Source organism: Musca domestica, unplaced genomic scaffold, assembly GCF_030504385.1.
Source record: "Musca domestica strain aabys unplaced genomic scaffold, Musca_domestica.polishedcontigs.V.1.1 8, whole genome shotgun sequence".
Classification (NCBI taxonomy): domain Eukaryota; kingdom Metazoa; phylum Arthropoda; class Insecta; order Diptera; family Muscidae; genus Musca; species Musca domestica.
This window is the reverse complement of record NW_026712409.1, coordinates 808,081-827,393: the sequence shown is the minus strand read 5'-3', so window position 1 is coordinate 827,393 and position 19,313 is coordinate 808,081. Positions and strand designations below refer to the sequence as shown.

Genomic DNA, 19,313 nt, shown 5'->3' with positions numbered 1-19,313 from the left:
ACATTGTATAAGAAAACATATAAAAATCTACTTATATTTGAAAAAAACATTTATTTTTTTTGACATATCAATGCTCCCAAGCGTTGATGCATCTACCTGTATTCTTCTGCCATGGCATCGACGCAGCTGTTTGGACAATGAACTGTCAAAACAATTTTGAATGAAAAAAATTGTTGCAAAATGCATAGCATAATACCCTCCGAATGGTGTTGAGAAAAAACTTATACAAATCTACTTAATCTCCTACCATGAGCAGATCATTTATTTCAATTGAATATGGTAACTATTGTTATTTTATTTCACCATTGGAAAATTTACACGTTTCTATTACTACCTATTTGTAACTTTTGTACCGTGGAACGCCCATTTTGGTACATTTTATATCCTCAGCCATATGGCTGCAGAGGGCATATATCACTTGATACGGCCAAAAAGTGCCGAATCGAAATAACGGTTTTAGAACCTAGGTCTCTTTGGGCCGTTCCAGGACATTTGGAGTCAATCTATGGTTGTTGAAGGGAGTATCCGATTTGGGCTAAAGTTGGTACATTGTAGCATTATTGTTAAACTTAGATCGAGTTTGGAGATATGCAACATTGGTACCTCCCTTTAGGTTCCTATCCCACAAAAAGTCAACATTTTCAAAGAAAATAAATTACCTCATAGATCAAGAAAGGACTATTCGAAAAACTTGCAAATCCCAATTTGTTTGTCAGTGCTAGGCCAGGTGCGATATTTTTATTAACACAAGATCAAGTGTGAAGATGGGATATATGGATCCACTCCTTCTGGTACCTCCCTCACAACTGGTCAAACTTTTGAATAGCTACAAAACTCGTAAAACGCGAAATATGCACCCGATCTTTTCAAACTAAATATTTGTAACAACACAGGAAGTGTTGTGCACACAAGGGGTCAACATTTTGAATGATTAAAACTCTTATGAAATGTGAAATAAGTGTCTGATTGTCTTCAAATTCCACACATCCCAAAATTGAACACCTACAAAGGGTCAACATTTTGAACAACTAAAACGATACTAAAATGCGAAATAAGCCTCCAATATTCTTTCAATTTCACTATTCCAAAAATTTCGCAGTGAATGATAAAAATCGGCCCATGCTTTTTTGGTACCTTCCCCACGCTTAAGTCATCGGCTGGCTTCTTCGGATATGAACAAAAGAGCCTAGGGCCAAAACTAAACAAACTAAGTCAACCTAAATCTCCTTTGTTCATCTACGAAGAAGCCAGCCGATGACTTAAGCCAGCCAAATATGCGCTGTATGTATTTCCACCCTAAGTCAGGGATTCTTGGAGTATCTAAATATTTTCTCTTCCAAAATTTTGAAATGAAATAAAAATAGTTTAAATCTGGCACGTTGTAATATTTATATCTTACTAAGGTCATATACGAAATTGAAAATATTGGCCCACTCTTTCGGTATCATCCCAATGATGGGTCAACATTTTAAAAATAATAACGTAAGTCAAAATTTATTTTTAAAAAAGGATATTGGCGGAGTGCATACATCCGTCGGCAAAACCGAAAGGTTCTTTCTAACTTGTTTTTTAATATGAACCAATAAAGAAAGGTCAAAAGTCGGGTGGGCCGGCTTTAAGGCTGGAAATACATAAAGCGCATATTTGGCTGGCTTAAGTCATCGGCTGGCTTCTTCGTAGATGAACAAAGGAGTTTTAGGTTGACCTAGTTCGATTTTGGCTGTAGGCTCCTTTGTTCATTTCCGAAGAAGCCAGCCGATGACTTAAGCCAGCCAAATAAGCGCTTTATGTATTCCCAGCTTAAGTTACCCTTCACCACTATGCATATTTGTGTGAAGCAAATCATGCCAACTATGATCGTTTTTGAATGTGTGTTATGGTTTTGGAACACATATAATTTATAATCAAATGGTAGTATTCCACTCTGAATCGATTGTCACTAAATTTGAGGGAGGCACTTATCTCTGAAACATATATATAGGACCAATAGCTTTATATGAACCGATTTTCATCAAATTCGGCACACTTTCTTTCGGGCTGAACTCGTTTGTATGTGCCAAAATACATTTGAGCTTGTATTAAACATTTGCTGCACAATACGCTTCAAATCGTATAAAAATATCAAAATCTGAACTGAATCTCTATAAAATTTGATATATTTTTCCAATATTGTTGTTATGGAGTGCATATTACGGCTGTGGCGACAAAAATATCAAATTGGATGAACAATATACAGGGTGAGATGAAAAAACTGCGACTAATTTCAGACTGTCGGCACTTCTAGGCCACTCGTCCGACAGCTGTTAAAATTATTCCAGTGACAGCTCATTATATTATTTACCAGCGTACAAAAGCATTTTGGTGAGAATTTTCCAGAAAAAAGTTATTCGAGATGGAAGCGTGATCGTGTGATTTCTTTATATTTGGCTGGAAAACCACAGGTGGCTGTCGTTAGAGCACTCCACCATTTAAATGTGAATAAATCTTTTGTGTCTCGTACCATCGCTCGTTACCGTGATACTGGTGGCGTAGCCCAACGTCAAGGAAGTGGACGGCGACTTGATCGAAACCCGCGTTTCAGTGGCCGAAAAATGGCTCGTGAGCTGAACATATCGCACTATTCCATTCGGCAAATATTGAAAAATCGGGATAAAGCCATTGAAATTCAAAAAAGTGCAAGAACTTACACCGCAACAGAAAGAGAATAGACTCAAAAAAGCTAAAGTTTGCTTCGCTTGACCGAAAGTGGTGAACTGCCGAATTTGGTTTTCACCGATGAGAAAACATTTGTTGACCAGCAGTTTGTAAACAAACAAAATGATCGGACATTCCAACAGGACTCAGCACGCGCCACCCAAGAATGGTTACAAAATGAGGTTCCTCGCTTCATTTTCAGTGCACAATTGCCACCAAAATCTACGGATACCAATTCGTTGGACTATTGTGTCTGGAGTATTTTGGAAAGCAAGGTTGGCACTAAAAAATACCAAAGTGTCGGACATCTCAAGCAAGGGCTTTGCCGGGAATGGGCCAAAATACCACAGAGTAACATTCGGACAGCGTGTGACGGTTTCATTGGCCGTTTGAAGGCCATAATTCGTGGCAAATGTAACCAACTCGAACAAATCTAAACTTATTCTAAAATTTTATGCTATTTCCGGCCTTTTTTGTTTTCATTCAAAAAAATGTTAAAAAAAGTAAAAATTATGGTATTTGGCTTTGTTGCAGTTATTTTATCTCACCCTGTGTATGGAGCTTCCTCTATATTTGACCGACTATATCCAATTCCAATAGGGTTCTTCCATAGTCAAATAAATGTGAACTGTATTTAGTTCACAAAAATACATGGACGCATGGTACAATGATATCAAGGTAGGGCTATGATACCATATGATTTAAATTTTCTTGGCTTAATATATCATCTTTATTTGTTTATGTATGTGTTTTCTTTTCAATAACAAAAAAATTGTTCAGAAAAAATTCAAATTCGGATGTTTTCAAAATGTTTATTTCATCGTATGCATCGACAAATTGTAGAGTTTTTGTAGCGAAATAATCCATTAGAGATATATAGAACCTGGTTTTGAAAAGAAGTGTCGACCTTTCATTCAGTTTTCGCGGTTTTCAATTATTTATTCAAAATAAATGCTACAAGTTGTTTGATTTTATTATTGTTTTGATACTATTTCTGACATTACAAGCCAAACAGGTAGACCTCTATACTTGCAATTTTTTCAAAGTTGACCTACCTTCTCTTCATTGTACCATGCATGGACGTATATTCTATTTCGGTTCCTACTGCCTGTTACAAACAAATGCACAAAGACATAATACACTGTACCACAATGTGGCAACATTGTTAGTATGCAGAACCCTGGCCCGGCCGATAAATGATTTTAAACCCTTTTCGAACAGTCTTGAGAACCTCTCTGATGTTTTCTGCTACCTGATATACTCCGTCGCCCAGGAACTTTCAAACACTCAAAATTCGAAACTCGGCCCCATATATATGTACATACGCATGTATGATGTAAACGTTTTACCACTTGACGTATATGGTGCGGTTCTGTCCCTCACACCCCCAAATGGATTAATAAGGCTCCAATACAATATTTGCGTGCACAAAACGCACTGCCTCCGTCGAATATTGCCAATGTACAAGTCACGTTCCCAGCTTGTGAAAAGTTTTAATTTGGAACGTAAAGCAGAGTTGTTTGCAATTTTTTATTGCATCGGACGGTAGTTCGTGGTTTGTGCAAGTCTTCTTTTCGCATCCGAAACATTAAACACGCTCGCTCGCTCGCCAGCAGGCCAAAAGTTGAACCAGCCAAGGGCCAGCCTCAATTTACGGCTCATCTAGCAGATGCGCACAATTCGGAACGACTGCTGCAGACACAATTTCAATCTCCACGGAGAGCGAAGACCGCTTAACTCATTTCACCATTCGTTCCCTTTCATTGTCAAGCTCAGCTCAGCACAGCGCGGCAGTGCCGCTGTGAGCAGAGCTCGGTCTGGTCGATGTCAGACCATGGACCGAAGATGGATTTGTTAAAAACTTTACACTTGTGTGCAGTGAAGCACATTTGCTTGAGAGACGTCGTGTCGCGAGGTTAAAACAGTTGATCGCCGGTATCGAAGTTGTAAACGAAACGAAATAAATGCGCAGGCGCATGCTACGCGAGAAACGAATGTATTTTCAAAACAAAACTTTTTAAATATTCATGTTGATTGTCGGACACCGAAACCAACAACAGCAACAACAAACGAGTCCCAACAAAGCGTCAACAATCCCTTCAGAAAACGGTCATCGTCGAGTGAAGTTGTCGGAGTCGTTACTGCGGTCGCCACTCTCGTCCAGCCAACAGGCAAATAGACCCGAATAGAGTACCCGCAGCAGTACCACAACACGCAGAAGGTGTGTACAAAACTAAAGAAAGCGGAGGATTATGAAAGTTGATAAACTAGCACCCAAAAACAAAATCGCTGAAAAGAGGCGAAAGAAACATAAACAAAATCAAACTCAACACGGACCAGTTGAAGTAAAAGTGTCCTTGAATGTTTTTAACATTTCAAATAATTTCAATATTCGAAAGTGAAGGTGGTGTTTTTTTTTAACAAATGGAAACAATTACCAACTCCATCTTAAATGCATGGGGGCTTCTGGGTCGATTCGGTGAAGAGGGTCGGAGCGCCAAAAGAGGTCTCTGAAGTGTTTTGGATTGTGACTTAAAGCAGTAAATAAACATAGTTATTTTATCTTGAAAAAAAAGCTAAAAATGCCAATACTCTTATGTATGTATACACATACATGCATATGTATAACCTGCGACAGCTGGCGCATATTTTCGAACAAAACGGGGCAAAACAAAATCATTAACTCTTCCGAAGTTTATGACAAAATTTATAATCCTATGTCCGATTCCCGATTTTATAAAAAATACCAGAGTGACGACTTTTGAAAATGGTGTGTTTTTGAAAATTGAATTAGATTTGAACAAAGGCTTACTTAAGGCTACACATGTAGTCTAGGTCAATCCTGTCTGTGTACCCAACTAACTCGATTTGCCTCTGTGTTTTACAGTTAGCAAATAAAGTTTCGATGGTCTCAATTCTTGTTATATTTTAAGTTTTTACTTTCATAGAAGTAGAATCCAGGCCTGAAATCGTCACACTGTTTTTTACTTTTTCTTCTACTCAGTCCTTAGTCCTCAGTGTCGCTGTCGAAAATTTTGTAAAATATCAGCTTTTGTCTTTGACAAATGCAGCAAGCTGTTTTGTAACGTTTTCCACAATTGTATAATTTGAGACAAAATCGTCATAATCATCTTTCAAATATGAATATAATTTTCTTCTATCCCAAAGCTCAAAAATGTATTCCCCACCAACTTTTATCGCCCTACCTTACATAGTCCTATTCTCTTTTGTCTCCAAAAACCAGGTTTCAATTCCCAACATAAAAGTTTCGAACATTAATTTATCTCTCGGATTATGAACTTCCAAAGATATTCGAAACCATCTTTGTAGTGAGGTGGCGACCCTATAGAAATTTAGAGGAACTCAAACGAACTCATGCCTTCAAAAGGGACACGTCTTTTCTGAGGTCCAAATGTTGGTTACCAAGTAATACCCTGTTATTTCTACATTCATTAATACGCTCGTGTGTGCGTGTATGGGTATGTGAAAGGGTAACATGTGGTTCATATTGGAATTGCATTCGAGAGTTTGATAAATGATTCGAATCAGTTGGTTGAGCACCAATATGGGCCAGCCAGAGGGGAGACGCGATTAATTCCAAATTCGTGAAAAATGTCAAGGTCTTCATCAGACACACACACACACACATGTACACAGCTACTCGTACCAACACCCGACGACGCGTATAGAAATTTGTGATCGATGTAGTCGGCAGATGGTATTCCGACCAATGCAAAATTGGGTTTCGCATTCAGCAGCAGCAGCATCAGCAACATTATCGTCAGCTACCGCAGCACCAAGATCAGCTCAATTCAGCTTGGCTCCATTATTGTGATGCAAGCTCGTAAAATAGACACATTTGAATATCGCTCGCAAATCTGCCATAGTTAAAGTGTCATTTCCACATAAATCAAAACAAACCGCACGAAGAAAACAAGAAGAAGAAAAAGAAGAAAGAGTGCGAAAATTGATGACCGCAAGTGATTAGTGTAATTTCTCATTCAAATGTTCCCATCAATTTCGAAAACATGTCTGAATGTTTGAAGTAAAATACCCATAGATATACATTGGTACATACCTATACACACGCACGTACATAGAGACGTATGTATGTAGGTATATGATTTGGCAGTCGCATGGAAATGAAAAAGGCAAATAAACATTTAGATACAAATAACGACATCGATTGGAATGGGGGAAAACCGGGAGATAATTTCAGTATTTACGGTGCGGATTGATGGATGCTCAGCAGAGCGGTGTCGAAATCGTACTACGCCAACGTGGAACTAGCTTCGCCCCCAGCCTTGGAAGGGAATTTTATCGAAAATTGTGGAAAAAGATTCAAAAGTCCGCCCATCCCCCGTCAGCAAGGAAGATTTTCCACGGATAAACCAGAAATGTAATGTATTTGGAAACTACTTAATGTTAGGATTTGTTTCTTCGAAACTGGATATGAGTCTGTTGACAATTATGTCCATTTGGACAAATTTTGACACTTGTCTTCGTTTAACTATGTCTCTGGGATTTTTGAGCAAAATTAGTTGTTGTGTCATTAATGGAAGCTAAAACTGTTTTTCTATCTGTCATTTCGATTACGAACCTTATATATTATCCGACAATCTCTAAAACAAACAATCAACATTCCAAAATTGAGGCCTGAGATTGAAAAACAAACTTTTCGAAACTTTAAATTAGGATTATGTAAAGTTGGGTCGATCTTTTCGATATATTGCAAACGTTTGACCCGAAACAGTTTGCCGAGAAGGATATAAGTAAAATCATTTCACATAGCCACCACCAGGCACAGGATACAAAAGATACCGCAATATAAAATTTCAGAATTTCAGCTCTATTCCCTCACCCAAATACCAAATTTAGTACTATACCCATATCTCAATCCAAGATTCCAGCTCTATCCCTGCACCCAATACCTAACCTAATGTAGTGCAATTTCGTAATTTTGTATAAAAATAGAACTCATTTCCAAATCACCGGCAATTATCAAACACAGATACCATCAGTAATCTAAATATCAAATCTGAGAATTATATCTCTTCCTTCACCCAATACCATGCAGAATACCACTCAATACTTATCGTACAATTATGGTACACATTTCCAAAACCACCTCCTTATATCCAGGGTACACAGTAACATCAACCCTAATACCAAATTTCGGATTCCATGCACTATCTACTCACCCAGTACCAAATTGTACTAAATAAAGTACTATTTAGTACTTTTCGTGCACTTGCAGTACACATTTCAAAAACAAACTCTTTATCACAAAACCAACCTTTGTTCTCATAACAAATTTCAAGTTTATAGCTCTATCCTAGAACTTTTCGTAACATTTGGTAAATCTTTTGAAAAAATCTTTCAGATTAACAAAACTATTTGCTGCATTTGTTAGTCGTCATTTGGAAATAACAAAACACAAGCTTAATGGCCTGAAAAGCTTCTTTCTCTTTCAATTTGTAAGAAACTAAACAACAGCTACATAACAGAATTTCGAATCCTTTTTTCGAAGTAGATTATCCGTAGTTGGCCAAATGCTTTGCCACAAATTTAGAAGCGTCAACTAGGAAAGGGAAATGTTGTTATTGAATAGGTTGTCGGGGAGTCCGGAATTAAATGCTCTATAGTTCTCTGCGGAAACTTTGAACTTATTTGGATAGGACATTACGACAATTCATTTTGTTCTGCCCGAAAACTTTTCTTTAGACTCAACATACCTATATGTGTATACATTTGAATGATATATGGACCTGAGCGATTCTATAGAATGAAAGAAACAACAAAAATATAAAACATTTAGAGGACGACCATTGTTTCGTTTCATCAAAGTACCGGCATCGCCAGCACTTAAAATTAATTGCGGTAGAACGAATGAAAGTCGTGTCCAAATGCTTGTCAAATTGTTAAACAATTATAACCCTGAGCATTGCGGAGTTATGTAGATAGGTTAACTTATGGATGTATGTATTTATTTGCGGTATGTATGTGTGTGTGTGTGTGTGTCAGTACGCCTAGCATTCATACGCCTAGCATTAATAGACACAAAGGTATCGAGTAATTGATTTTCAATGTCAATTAGGTCTCGCACAAAACAATTCCAAAATTTATCTGGCTATTTTGAATGTGATGTCAATCGTTTGCTTGGGGTTACATTAGGGTGTTTCCGCGATGCTGTCGACGGCCGGTAGAAGAGACGACGTGCACCGAAGCCAAACCATTTCCCGGCCAACGACTGTAGCTCGCACTATGACGTGCTTTCTTGTTTGCGAATTGAGTCAAGTTTTTTTGTTGTTGTGAAAACGACAGCTACTTCTGGCCTTGAAACCCTACCAAAACTGTGTTTATTTGTTCTTTTATTACCAATCTTCGCGTAATTTCAGTTAAATGTTAATAAACAAAAATATTTCAGAGTTTTTTTGAAGGTTTTTTTTTTTGTCTTTAGCTGTAGTTGGCTGGTTTAGGGAAGAGTTTTAACGAGGCCGCAATGAGAGGAAACAATTAGAATACAATTTTGATTTGATTGCCGGCATCAAACCTGAAGTTCCGAAAACATATCCACAATGACCAAAGAATTTCTTATTTTGTAAGGGGAGAGTTTCCCAGACGCTCAAAGGAATGGACTTCAAGAAATATTTTTGAGGCTTTTAGACGGAAGAGTAAGTTTTAACAGTTCTTGTCGGTGTCCTAGAGGGTTCTGCGAGTTTTGACTCCTTTTGTTTGTGATATTCTTGAAGACCCCCCTTTAATTTCTATGTATAAATATGTATGTATGAATATGTTTACATTCTTTAACCAACTGCCAGTCTAAATCAAGTCTTGCCCACGAAAATTCTAAGTGCATTAAATGTGCGACGATATGCTTTCTATTCGAATTCGAGCCCCAAGACATACGAAAAAGAACAATCATTCGTCATGCATTCGTCGAATGCCTGACCACGGAGAGGTCCTTAAATGATACCTTTTCGTTTGTTAGGTGTATGTTTGAAGTGGTCCGCAACAAATCTTGAAAGTTGCTAGTAAAATTGGAATTGAGAGTTTCCAAGAGTCCCAATTCGCTATCTTCAATTTGGGATTTGTTGATTCGACAACACAACAAAAACACAACAACACTCACAAAAGTAGATAAATCGAATGTTGACCAAATCAATCGGAACCACCACACCACCCCGCGAAAAATTTGTTTTCATGGCAGGGAGATCAACACTATCGCAGCGATCTCACGAGAGGGCGGGCCAGTTGGCGTCTGTGTGGAGAAGCCGTAACTTGCCTCTCTGTTTTACAAGTCTCCCATCACTTCTTTTTGTTCACCAGTCAATCAATCGCATTTATTTAATCGTCGTCGCCAGCATCATCTCAAGTTTTATTTTGTTTTTGTTTTTATTTTTTGGGAATTATGCAATAATTTGTTAGTGGTCAAGTCAAAATAATTACGGGTTTTCATTAACGACTTGCTTTGTCAGCAGCAGCCTCGTTTTGGCTTTCAAAACCAGTACTGCACCAAAAGTCTGGAGCAGTGTGGTGTCGGAAAAAGTGAGACAAAAACAAAGTTTACAACAACAACAACAAAAAGAAGCAGTGCCGAACTTGACCGGCATTTGAGAATGACAAATGTTTGATAGCTGGCAGTTTTGTTGTGGCCATGTTGAAGAACACCGTTTACAAGATAGTCCAAAAAAAAAAACCATGTCAACCAATGTCTGTATCTATCTATGTATGTATGTGTCCTTTGGTATGAAGCAATCGGAAACAAATTGTGGTCAAGATGTGATATATGAAGATGCATGCGTACTCATATTGGACTTTATATGCTAATGGGCATGCGAATGTATGGAAGGGTGTTCAGCATTAATTGTACTTTACCCAAGAAAACCATAAGAGTTACCGCACACTGTCAATAGATGAAAGAATAGATAACAGATGCTAAATATCTCGAATTAAAAATGAAAACTATTCAAAAGAAAACTTTAAGTTCGGCTGTACCATGGGATAAGAAAAAACTACTAATAAAAGTATCGAGATACAGGAGTTAGAATCCATTACTAACTACAAATAACGAATGTTAAATACATTTGTTGGCAAATGTTGCTTAAATCAGTGAAATATTTAATATCGGCTATAGGTAAACCTGGGTCGATATACTTTTTAATTTCAATCAACCTAGACACAATGCAAACTATTGCTATTTTGATTTCAACAGACTGTCACACATCGGACGGGCATCGTCAATGCGACTTGAGATTTTATGCTTATCAAGAAGCATAAATTATATTTATATCTTTATGCGATCTCCGGCGAATATCTGGATATGGCATATACAAATGCAAATGAAATAATTCGAATATCAGATGGAATCTGGAATGTAAGCTGGGCACTGATGCCCTCTTCGAAATGGTTACCTACATGACGTTTTTGGTACTATTTACATGGAAAAGTTAATTTTTTGTTATTTCCACCAGCCGAACGGGTTTCTGGGTGGAAATTTACGAATTACATTTAAAAAAATGCATAAAAACATAGAAACAAAACTTAATGCCCAAACGCATAACATGAACTTATGAGCCTTACAAGTTTGCCGAGTTTGGACCAGAAAACCCCAAATACTATTGTTCGTTTATATTAAAAGCCACCGAATGACTTAAGCTGGAAAAATCCTCTTATGCGCCTGTCGAATGGGTGTACTAAAATGGAGTGAATCGAGGAATACGTCTACATCCTTCGTCATAACATATAGGCTATATTTAATATAATAATAGGTTAATTATATAGTCTTAATATGCTGTGGCGAAAAAGGGGGCGGGCCGGTCCCTCCAAATGAATTTATGGTATGTACGATTTAAAACAAGTTTGTTCAGGGACGTACGCATTTCTAAACAATTTTGGGGGTGGGGGATCAACTACCGAACAATTAACTTTTTCACGTAAAATATGCCAAAAAAGAAATGTCAGAGAAGTAGTCATTTCGAATCCTGCATTATTTTATTTGCGAACGAATTAAAGACAAATACTGCGCACTGGAGGCACTCTATTTTCGATTTTACATCACATTTAGGAAATCATTGGTCGGTTCCAGAAATGCAAAAAATTTTACTTTATGACATCGAAAATAAATTTCAAAACTGGTAGATTCTTGCATTTTCTGGAACAGAGCACTTGTTTTAGACCGTGTCAGTAATTTTAAATGCTAACATCAAAACATGGACATTTCGGAGTTAACGTCAGTTGCAATTGTTCCACGATCATTCCATTCTGTTTTCATTAAATTTCGATAATACGAAGGCATATTTGTGATCTTCGTAAAGAGTTCGAGATGCTAATTAGGTCGATCTTAGTTATTAACTGGGTCAAACTTGCCCCCTTTTGGATGTGCCCACGAATAACACACAAAAGAAGCATAGTTGCTTAGATGGAAACCGGACCAGTTCTTGTTGTTGTTGTTGATGTTGCTGTTGTGTTAACCAAAAAGTTTCCACAACAAAATACCCAATCGATTGGGTCCAAGAGGTGCATGGCTACCTCGCCTAAATTAAAGAAACAAACAATCATCGTCGACGGCTCCATTTCGATGTCGAAATAGCGTAATAGTGGCACGATCTGCTCCCTGGTGTTGGTATGACTAAAGGGTGACCAACCGGTTTTCATTGAAGACAACAAAGAGGAGCACGGACGCTGGCGTACGACTTTTCGCAGCAGCGCTAGATGCCCGACAGCGCTACACAGAAAATGACGTCTGCCGATCCAATCAAATGGTAGTCAAATTCACCAAACGAACGACTTCCCATCGCATCGCATCGCAGCGCAGTGTGTTTGTGTGTGGTCTGTAAACGATGCGGCTGGGGCTGCTCAAGTCTTTCTGCAGCAAATTCAAGGTCAATCTAAATGAGATCGCGTTCGATTTCCATTTGGTGTGTTTTCGAATTGGTCTGAAGGTGGGATTGAATGGATTTAGTTGTTTGCGGTTAATGGCCATTCAGACATCTGCATAAATGTAAATTGGTTTTTTCGTCACCGAAACGAAAACAAATATTGAACTTGTTGATGGACCTCGTCGACAAACACAGATGGGCTCTACACAACAACGAGACACGAATGGACTGCAGTGGTCAGGGGTCATAGTTCAAAATTTATATTTTAAAATAGACCTTAAAGCTTCCAGGACACATTCGTAGGGATGTGTATGTTTTTTTAGAAGAACTTTGAGATAGTTTGCGGAGGAAAACAAAGAAGGGTCACCTTTTGTGAACTTGATACGAGATCTATAGTAGAGCATATATCCCGAGGAACAGGATTTTTTCTCAGAAAAAAAAAATAAGTTTTTGTTGTTGAAATATTCAATAACGACCATACCGTCACTTTTTTGAGGTTGTCTAGTCGTCATGTAAGTCGTAGAGCTCTGAAACAAGAATGAATGTGGGTTTGATGCTAAATTATGTCAAAACGGATGTGGTAAATCTCACCTGAGGTCCCCCTTTGCTCATGCTAAGTGCATCAGTGACAAATTGCGAAGATTCCGAGTCCGGCAAGCAGGGACTATACAGGGCGGTTATCCATGACCAAGTGTACGTCCCTGTCAGCTGGGATTTATTCGAGGAGAAAAGGGGGAAACCTACGTTCCAAACAATGTCGATGATATTTTTGTTTTATTTGCAGAGAATTTGTAAACACGCCGTAGGAAGGATGGGCAGCCGAACAGTTTTGGCGGTGTCCATGTGGTTCTCGGTTGTGGTCGTATTGTTCACGACTTATCCCACACATTCGCTGAGCACTCGACAAAATGTCAGTTTAGTTTTGGGTCAAAATAGCTCGGTATTGGAGCCGTATGCGACGATAAAAAACGACACATTCGAAAGAGCGGTCGATGCCATGGCGAAGGCTCGCTCCCAGGATGATGCTGTGAATTACGATTTGGTAGCTCCCAGGCTCGAGGATCATTTGGAGAGATCGTCCATAATATACGGCTTGGTTCAGGTGGCCAACGAAAGCAATGTGAATCCCAGTTGCCATCGACACTTGAAAAGCATCCGCAGAGGGATACTACGAAAGGAGCCCTGGGCTATCAAAGGTAAGCATGGCCAGAATGTATATGGTAATGTGTGTAAATAAGTTCAATTTGGTCTTCTCGAGCAGCTTTGGATGCCTCCGGAAACAAGCCGTCCGGGTTTATCTTCGGCCATAACTACTGGTTTGGCAGCAAGGAAGGCTGTGGCGCCGTTCGGAAACCCGTGGGTATAACTTTGTCGGCCAATCATCCGCGCATCATGAAACTGGGCATCATCAACGACATCGCTCCCTTCGACATGGACTACAGGGTGGTGTACTTGAAGCACCATTCTCCGTGGCAAGTCGAAATCAAGTTGATGTCCGAGCAAATTATCCACGTGGGTCTGTGCCTACCCTCGTCCTGCGACACGCCGGAGATTCAAAATCTAATGTCTCACTACATTAGAGAGGGCCTTTTCATAGAGAACGACATTTACGACATACAACCCGAAGTGGTTTACATGAAGGACCTGAAAGTGGCTCCGGACTTCTTTGAAAGACAAAGCTTCAAATTGCTCAGTATCTTCGTGGCTTTCATTTTGGCAATGGTATTGATGGCTTCGTACCTCAGGAGTCGGTCCCAGACTGCAGCCGAGGAGAAATCTCTCGACGATGCAGATAGTCCCACGACCACGGCCGCAACAGGTCTCGATGAAGACGTTCTACTTTCGCTGTGGAGTTTCCCGAAAGTGCGCAACTTCATCATGTGCTTCGACATGCAGGAGAATCTGCGGCAGATGTTCAGCGTGAGGGACTCCAAACCGACTGAGATTCCCGTCATCAATGGCCTGCGATCCGTCTGTGCCGTCTGGATATTAGTGTTCCACGTCTTGTGGTTCATGTATTTCACGGTTCACAACAAGGCCTTCCTGATCTCCTATGCGGAGAAGACGTTCTTCCAGTACATTAGTTCTGCCGCGTTGTTGGTCGATGTGTTCTTCACCATAAGGTATGCCATGCTCCTTTCATCACAACATCCAGTTCGCAGTGATTTTGTTATCTTTATTTCCAAATTTCAGCGGCTTTTTGCAGACCTATAACTTCTTCAGGAACGCCAAGAAAGTCGAAATGATCCGCAACAACAGCCTGGGCCAGAATGTCAAGCAATTCTTCAAAATGTCATTTCATCGCTATTTACGGTAAGTTGTGTCCACTTCAGATGCCATGTGGCGGATTGAATAGCTTTTCTCATTCCACAGCCTAGTCCCGCTGTATCTGGTGGTGATGGCGGTCGTGGACTTACTCTTTGCCTACATTGGCAAGACCTCAGTGTACGACATACACGACAAATTCGACGAGAACTGTGCCAACTACTGGTGGCGCAACTTGTTTTTCATTCAGAACCTTTTTGAGCACCGCGACATGTGCGTGAATTGGACCTGGTCACTGGCGTGTGAAATGCAGTACTTCCTTTTGGCCACTGCACTGCTCTTCCTGTACACCAAGTAAGTACTCGTTCGTCGCCTGAATGGAGTGACTCCCCGAAACAATGCTTACACCCATTAACTTCCGTAGATATCCTCGTGTCGTGAAGACACTAACCGCCGTGTTCTTGGCTGGCAACATTATGTGGTCGTACGGAATCGGAATGCGTACCAAGTTCCAGTTATCATTCGACACAATGTTCGCCACCGGCACCGACATCTACATCAGCCCCTTTGTGCGGATTCTGCCTTACATTATTGGCGCTATTGCCGGCTGGGCCTTCGTCGAGTACAACTTGCGCCCCGCCGACCTGAGCGAGCTTCAGGAGAAAACTTGCTGGCATCTATCCATCTTCATCTTCTTCGTCTGCATGTATTCCACCATCAAACGGGACATTTCGACCCTCATGGCCATCACCCTGTTCGTAGTTGGGCGAATCCTCTTCAGCTTGGCCATCAGTTGGATGATCATTGGCAGTGCCACAGGTCGCAGCACCGTCTGGTCGAGATTTTTGGAAGCGAAGGCGTTCCAGCACTTCAATAGAATATCGTATGCCATCTACTTGCTCAACCCGTTTGTGATTGCTCTGTTCTTCTCCTTCACCAACAGCAGTACGGATGCGGATCCCCTCATGCTGGTAGGTAGCACTTCTCAGAAATGGTGAAGTGGTGTTGATGGAATTGCGAATAACTGTTCTTTTCATCCGCAGTGCGTTTTGTGTACCGGTTTCACGGTCATCGTGTACGTGGTCTCCGTTGTGTTCTCGGTGACCTTTGAGGTTCCCTTCTGCAATTGGTCTAGCCAACTTCTCAAGGGCGGCAGCACACCCACCGTCCGCAGCTGCTCGAAAGTGAAAAGCTCCTAATCGGATCCAGTGTGTCCGAACAGATGGCCTTTACAAATCATTGCAACGCATTGTGATCTTTCATACAAACCCTTCCCTCCACCCCCCCACTCATTCCGTTATACACGACTCCAATTATGTTATTCAGCTAAGTCATTAGTAGTCTAGGCGGTCCCACTGCAGGACCTTAATTTAATTCAATAATTAATAATGAAAACTAATTATCTAATAAGTGTACCCGACATGGATGTATGTATGTAGCCCAAACCTGTACATAACCGTTATACAAATCTTGATCAGGGACTAGAATTCGCGTCACATACCCGCAGGTACGTAGGTATGTGGATGCATTCGCTCGCTAATTTAAATAAACGTTAATACAATAAAAAAACACGCCGATGCCCGCCTCTGCGTGCAACTTTTTTACTCAGGAAGCAATTTGGGCATTCGCAAATGACTGGTGAGGCATTTCCTGGCCTTGGCTCAAGGACAGATTTCGACCACAAGATCACATGGTAAGTACGTGCCCTCATAACTATTTCTGGCTTGGCGTTACATCCTCAACCGTATTTGTGGACACACACACATATACACGTAAGTAGTACATGGTTGATAGTACGAGATGTGGTATCTAAAGGGCGGATCAGTTTCGCCCATCTTTCTGTTTGTCCGTCGTCAAACCGGAAGAGTGCTGTATTGCGTATCGTAATCATCAGACCATCAAGGCTTTGCCGAAACGAGTTCATTGATACGATGTTGATGACTCGATTGTTGCGATTTGCGCACTGCACCCCCTTCTTGTTATTGTTTTGTTGTGATTAGCGATGCCGACTACGGAAATTTGCAGTACTTTTTTACACATATAGAAATATGACGTTATACTTAAGTCCTCAAAAAATGTTAACAGGTACGGCACTACTTCCATTTTTCTCTGGGAAATGTTAATTTTGGCCTTCTATTACAAGAATCCAGTATGGCTCCATTATCATCTCCGATTATGCGCGGATGGTTCGATTCTATCGATTCTATCGATTGTTAACAACTTTTATTCCACCCTGGGGTATAAAGAATAATATTGGGAATATGAGGCATTGTGCCTAGGTACAATGGAAAGCAAGATGTTAAAACTGGTTTTAAATGGAAACGAAGAACAATATTTGCGAAATTTACAATAAGCTGGTGAAGCGTAACAAACAGACTAATGCTTCGGGAGGCACATAAAGGTGATTGACAGGAATTTTGTGCAACAGATCAGATAAATATATGAATATATATATGACCAATTTTGCTTGATGGTATCCCAATATGGTTCAGAGTTCTGCCTATGGTGATCCGATAGCTTGAGATATGAGAAAGAAAAATCTCAGACAGGGTTTGAATAAGAATTTTCAGAATCCAACGAAAAGGTAATACAAATTGCACAAAGAATCATGCGTTTCATCTGTCGGTTTGTATGCTCTAAATCTACTTCAGCGGTTTATTGGGAAAACTCTAAAGTAAATGGCGTCTACAATAATTAACGTAAATAGAGCCGGCCGCACAGTGAGGTTGTGAAATAATCCAATATTCCAAATTAATTTAATTATACAACAACTCTTTTGGCTGGATTGAGTCCATATAGAAGCAAGTTGTGATACAGACCCCATATCTACATATTCGTTGTTTAGTGTCTCCCTTACAATAAACTTTCTATGCAGGTCCTGGTGTTCGCAAGGACCTCATGTAACTTCCCCCTTTGATATTCGATGTTTTCAGAGGAATTGTTTCAACTTTGGAATTAGGGGGTAGTAATGAGTTGGTACTATGACAAAAAATTGCATGCACTGGTTTACGTTTTTGTATAGGGCCCAAATAATGACACCTCCCTATACAGCCTCATTTTTACGGAATGTTTTCAAAGTTGGTATTTGGAGTTTCCCATAGGTATCACCCCTTATGATAGCTAATTACCTTTACAGTGACACGTTTCTGTTATCATCTTTTATTCAGGTATTTTATCATGTTAGCCGAATTTTCAAGAAAAAAACCTTTCAAATATCATTACAAAAAAAAAATAGCGATCCAAAATTATGTATCTGCAAATATGGATACATTTTCTAACGAGTTTTTTTTTTTCAGAAGTCCGCCCGGGCCGAATTTGACTGAATACAAAAGGTTCAATAAACCTATCTTCAAAAATTCAAAGGAAATATATTTAAGGGTCTCAATATAGAAGACAGTTGTGAGTCATGCAAGCAAATGGGGACCTATTGCCACGCGATTTTGTAAGAAGGGTTTATTCCGCAGACAACACCAAATAACAAACTTTAGAAAAAAACTAGTGAAAATATGTCGGGACCCATTAAAATACACTCTGTTACCCCATTGGAACTGAAAACTCCAATCTATTGAAGAGTATAGCTAATACCAACAAAATACTTTACATCGGGTCATATTTGGAGGTTATGTCAAAACAAAGACCTATCATGAAATGTATTCTGGTTACATTTCTTCTTATCTACAACAAGTCTCTGTACAAAAAATCTGATCGATCAGGTTCATATAAATATGTGTGTGACCTCTTCGCACGACTTGTGGATGCATTAATACGCCAAATCACTGTTACGAATGGCAAAGATTAAGTATGACAAAGAGCCGATGGCTACTGTTCGCTGCAAAAAAATCCGCTAAAAATCTAGATCAACTTTGTAATAGATTAAACCACGACAGCGACAACCCTGTGATCATGAGACTGAGCCGTGATTTTAAACAAACTTCTTCGATTCGCATTTAGAACTGCGTATTTCTGTTGGTGTAGTTGCAACATACACACACATTTATGTAATTATATCTTGACATTTTGTAGTAACGCTTATTTAATTATTTAAGAGCTGAACAACACACCCAATTTAAATACGCCTGGTTAAAACTGAAATCAAGTTTGGATCAATTCCATATTTGACTTTAGCGAGCACTGATCACTGCATCACCAAGAAGTTTGTCTTAAAGAGCAAACAAAAGCGAGCAGACAGCCACTTGTCACTTCGATGGGAAATGATGATCTTTCATAGAGTGGCCAGAATATGGAATCTCCCACTGCGACATTTAGTTGGGGAGAGAAAAAAATATTAGGCTAGAGTTTTTTCTCTAATAATGTGGCAGTTAATATGAAATCGAAATTTGATTCGGGTGGGCTTGTTGAGAAGATATCGCTAATGCCCTGTATAGGGTTTTGAGTTGATATGCTTCAATTGCTAGGCATACCTTCATGTGTAACACGTGATGACATTGACAAAGTAACAAAAAACAATTGGAA

At 39.6% G+C, this 19,313-nt stretch overlaps 1 protein-coding gene across 1 annotated transcript; it reads left to right on the top strand.

Annotated features, from left to right (window-relative positions):
* Positions 1-4,484: 4,484 nt before the first annotated feature.
* Positions 4,485-16,414, top strand: LOC101893466 (nose resistant to fluoxetine protein 6). Its single transcript, XM_005177922.4, has 7 exons — positions 4,485-4,915; positions 13,360-13,771; positions 13,837-14,698; positions 14,769-14,888; positions 14,949-15,194; positions 15,265-15,811; positions 15,884-16,414. The coding sequence occupies exons 2-7, from the start codon at positions 13,387-13,389 to the stop codon at positions 16,037-16,039; spliced, it is 2,316 nt and encodes a 771-aa protein (XP_005177979.1). The 5' UTR covers positions 4,485-4,915; positions 13,360-13,386; the 3' UTR covers positions 16,040-16,414.
* The last annotated feature ends 2,899 nt before the right edge of the window (positions 16,415-19,313 follow it).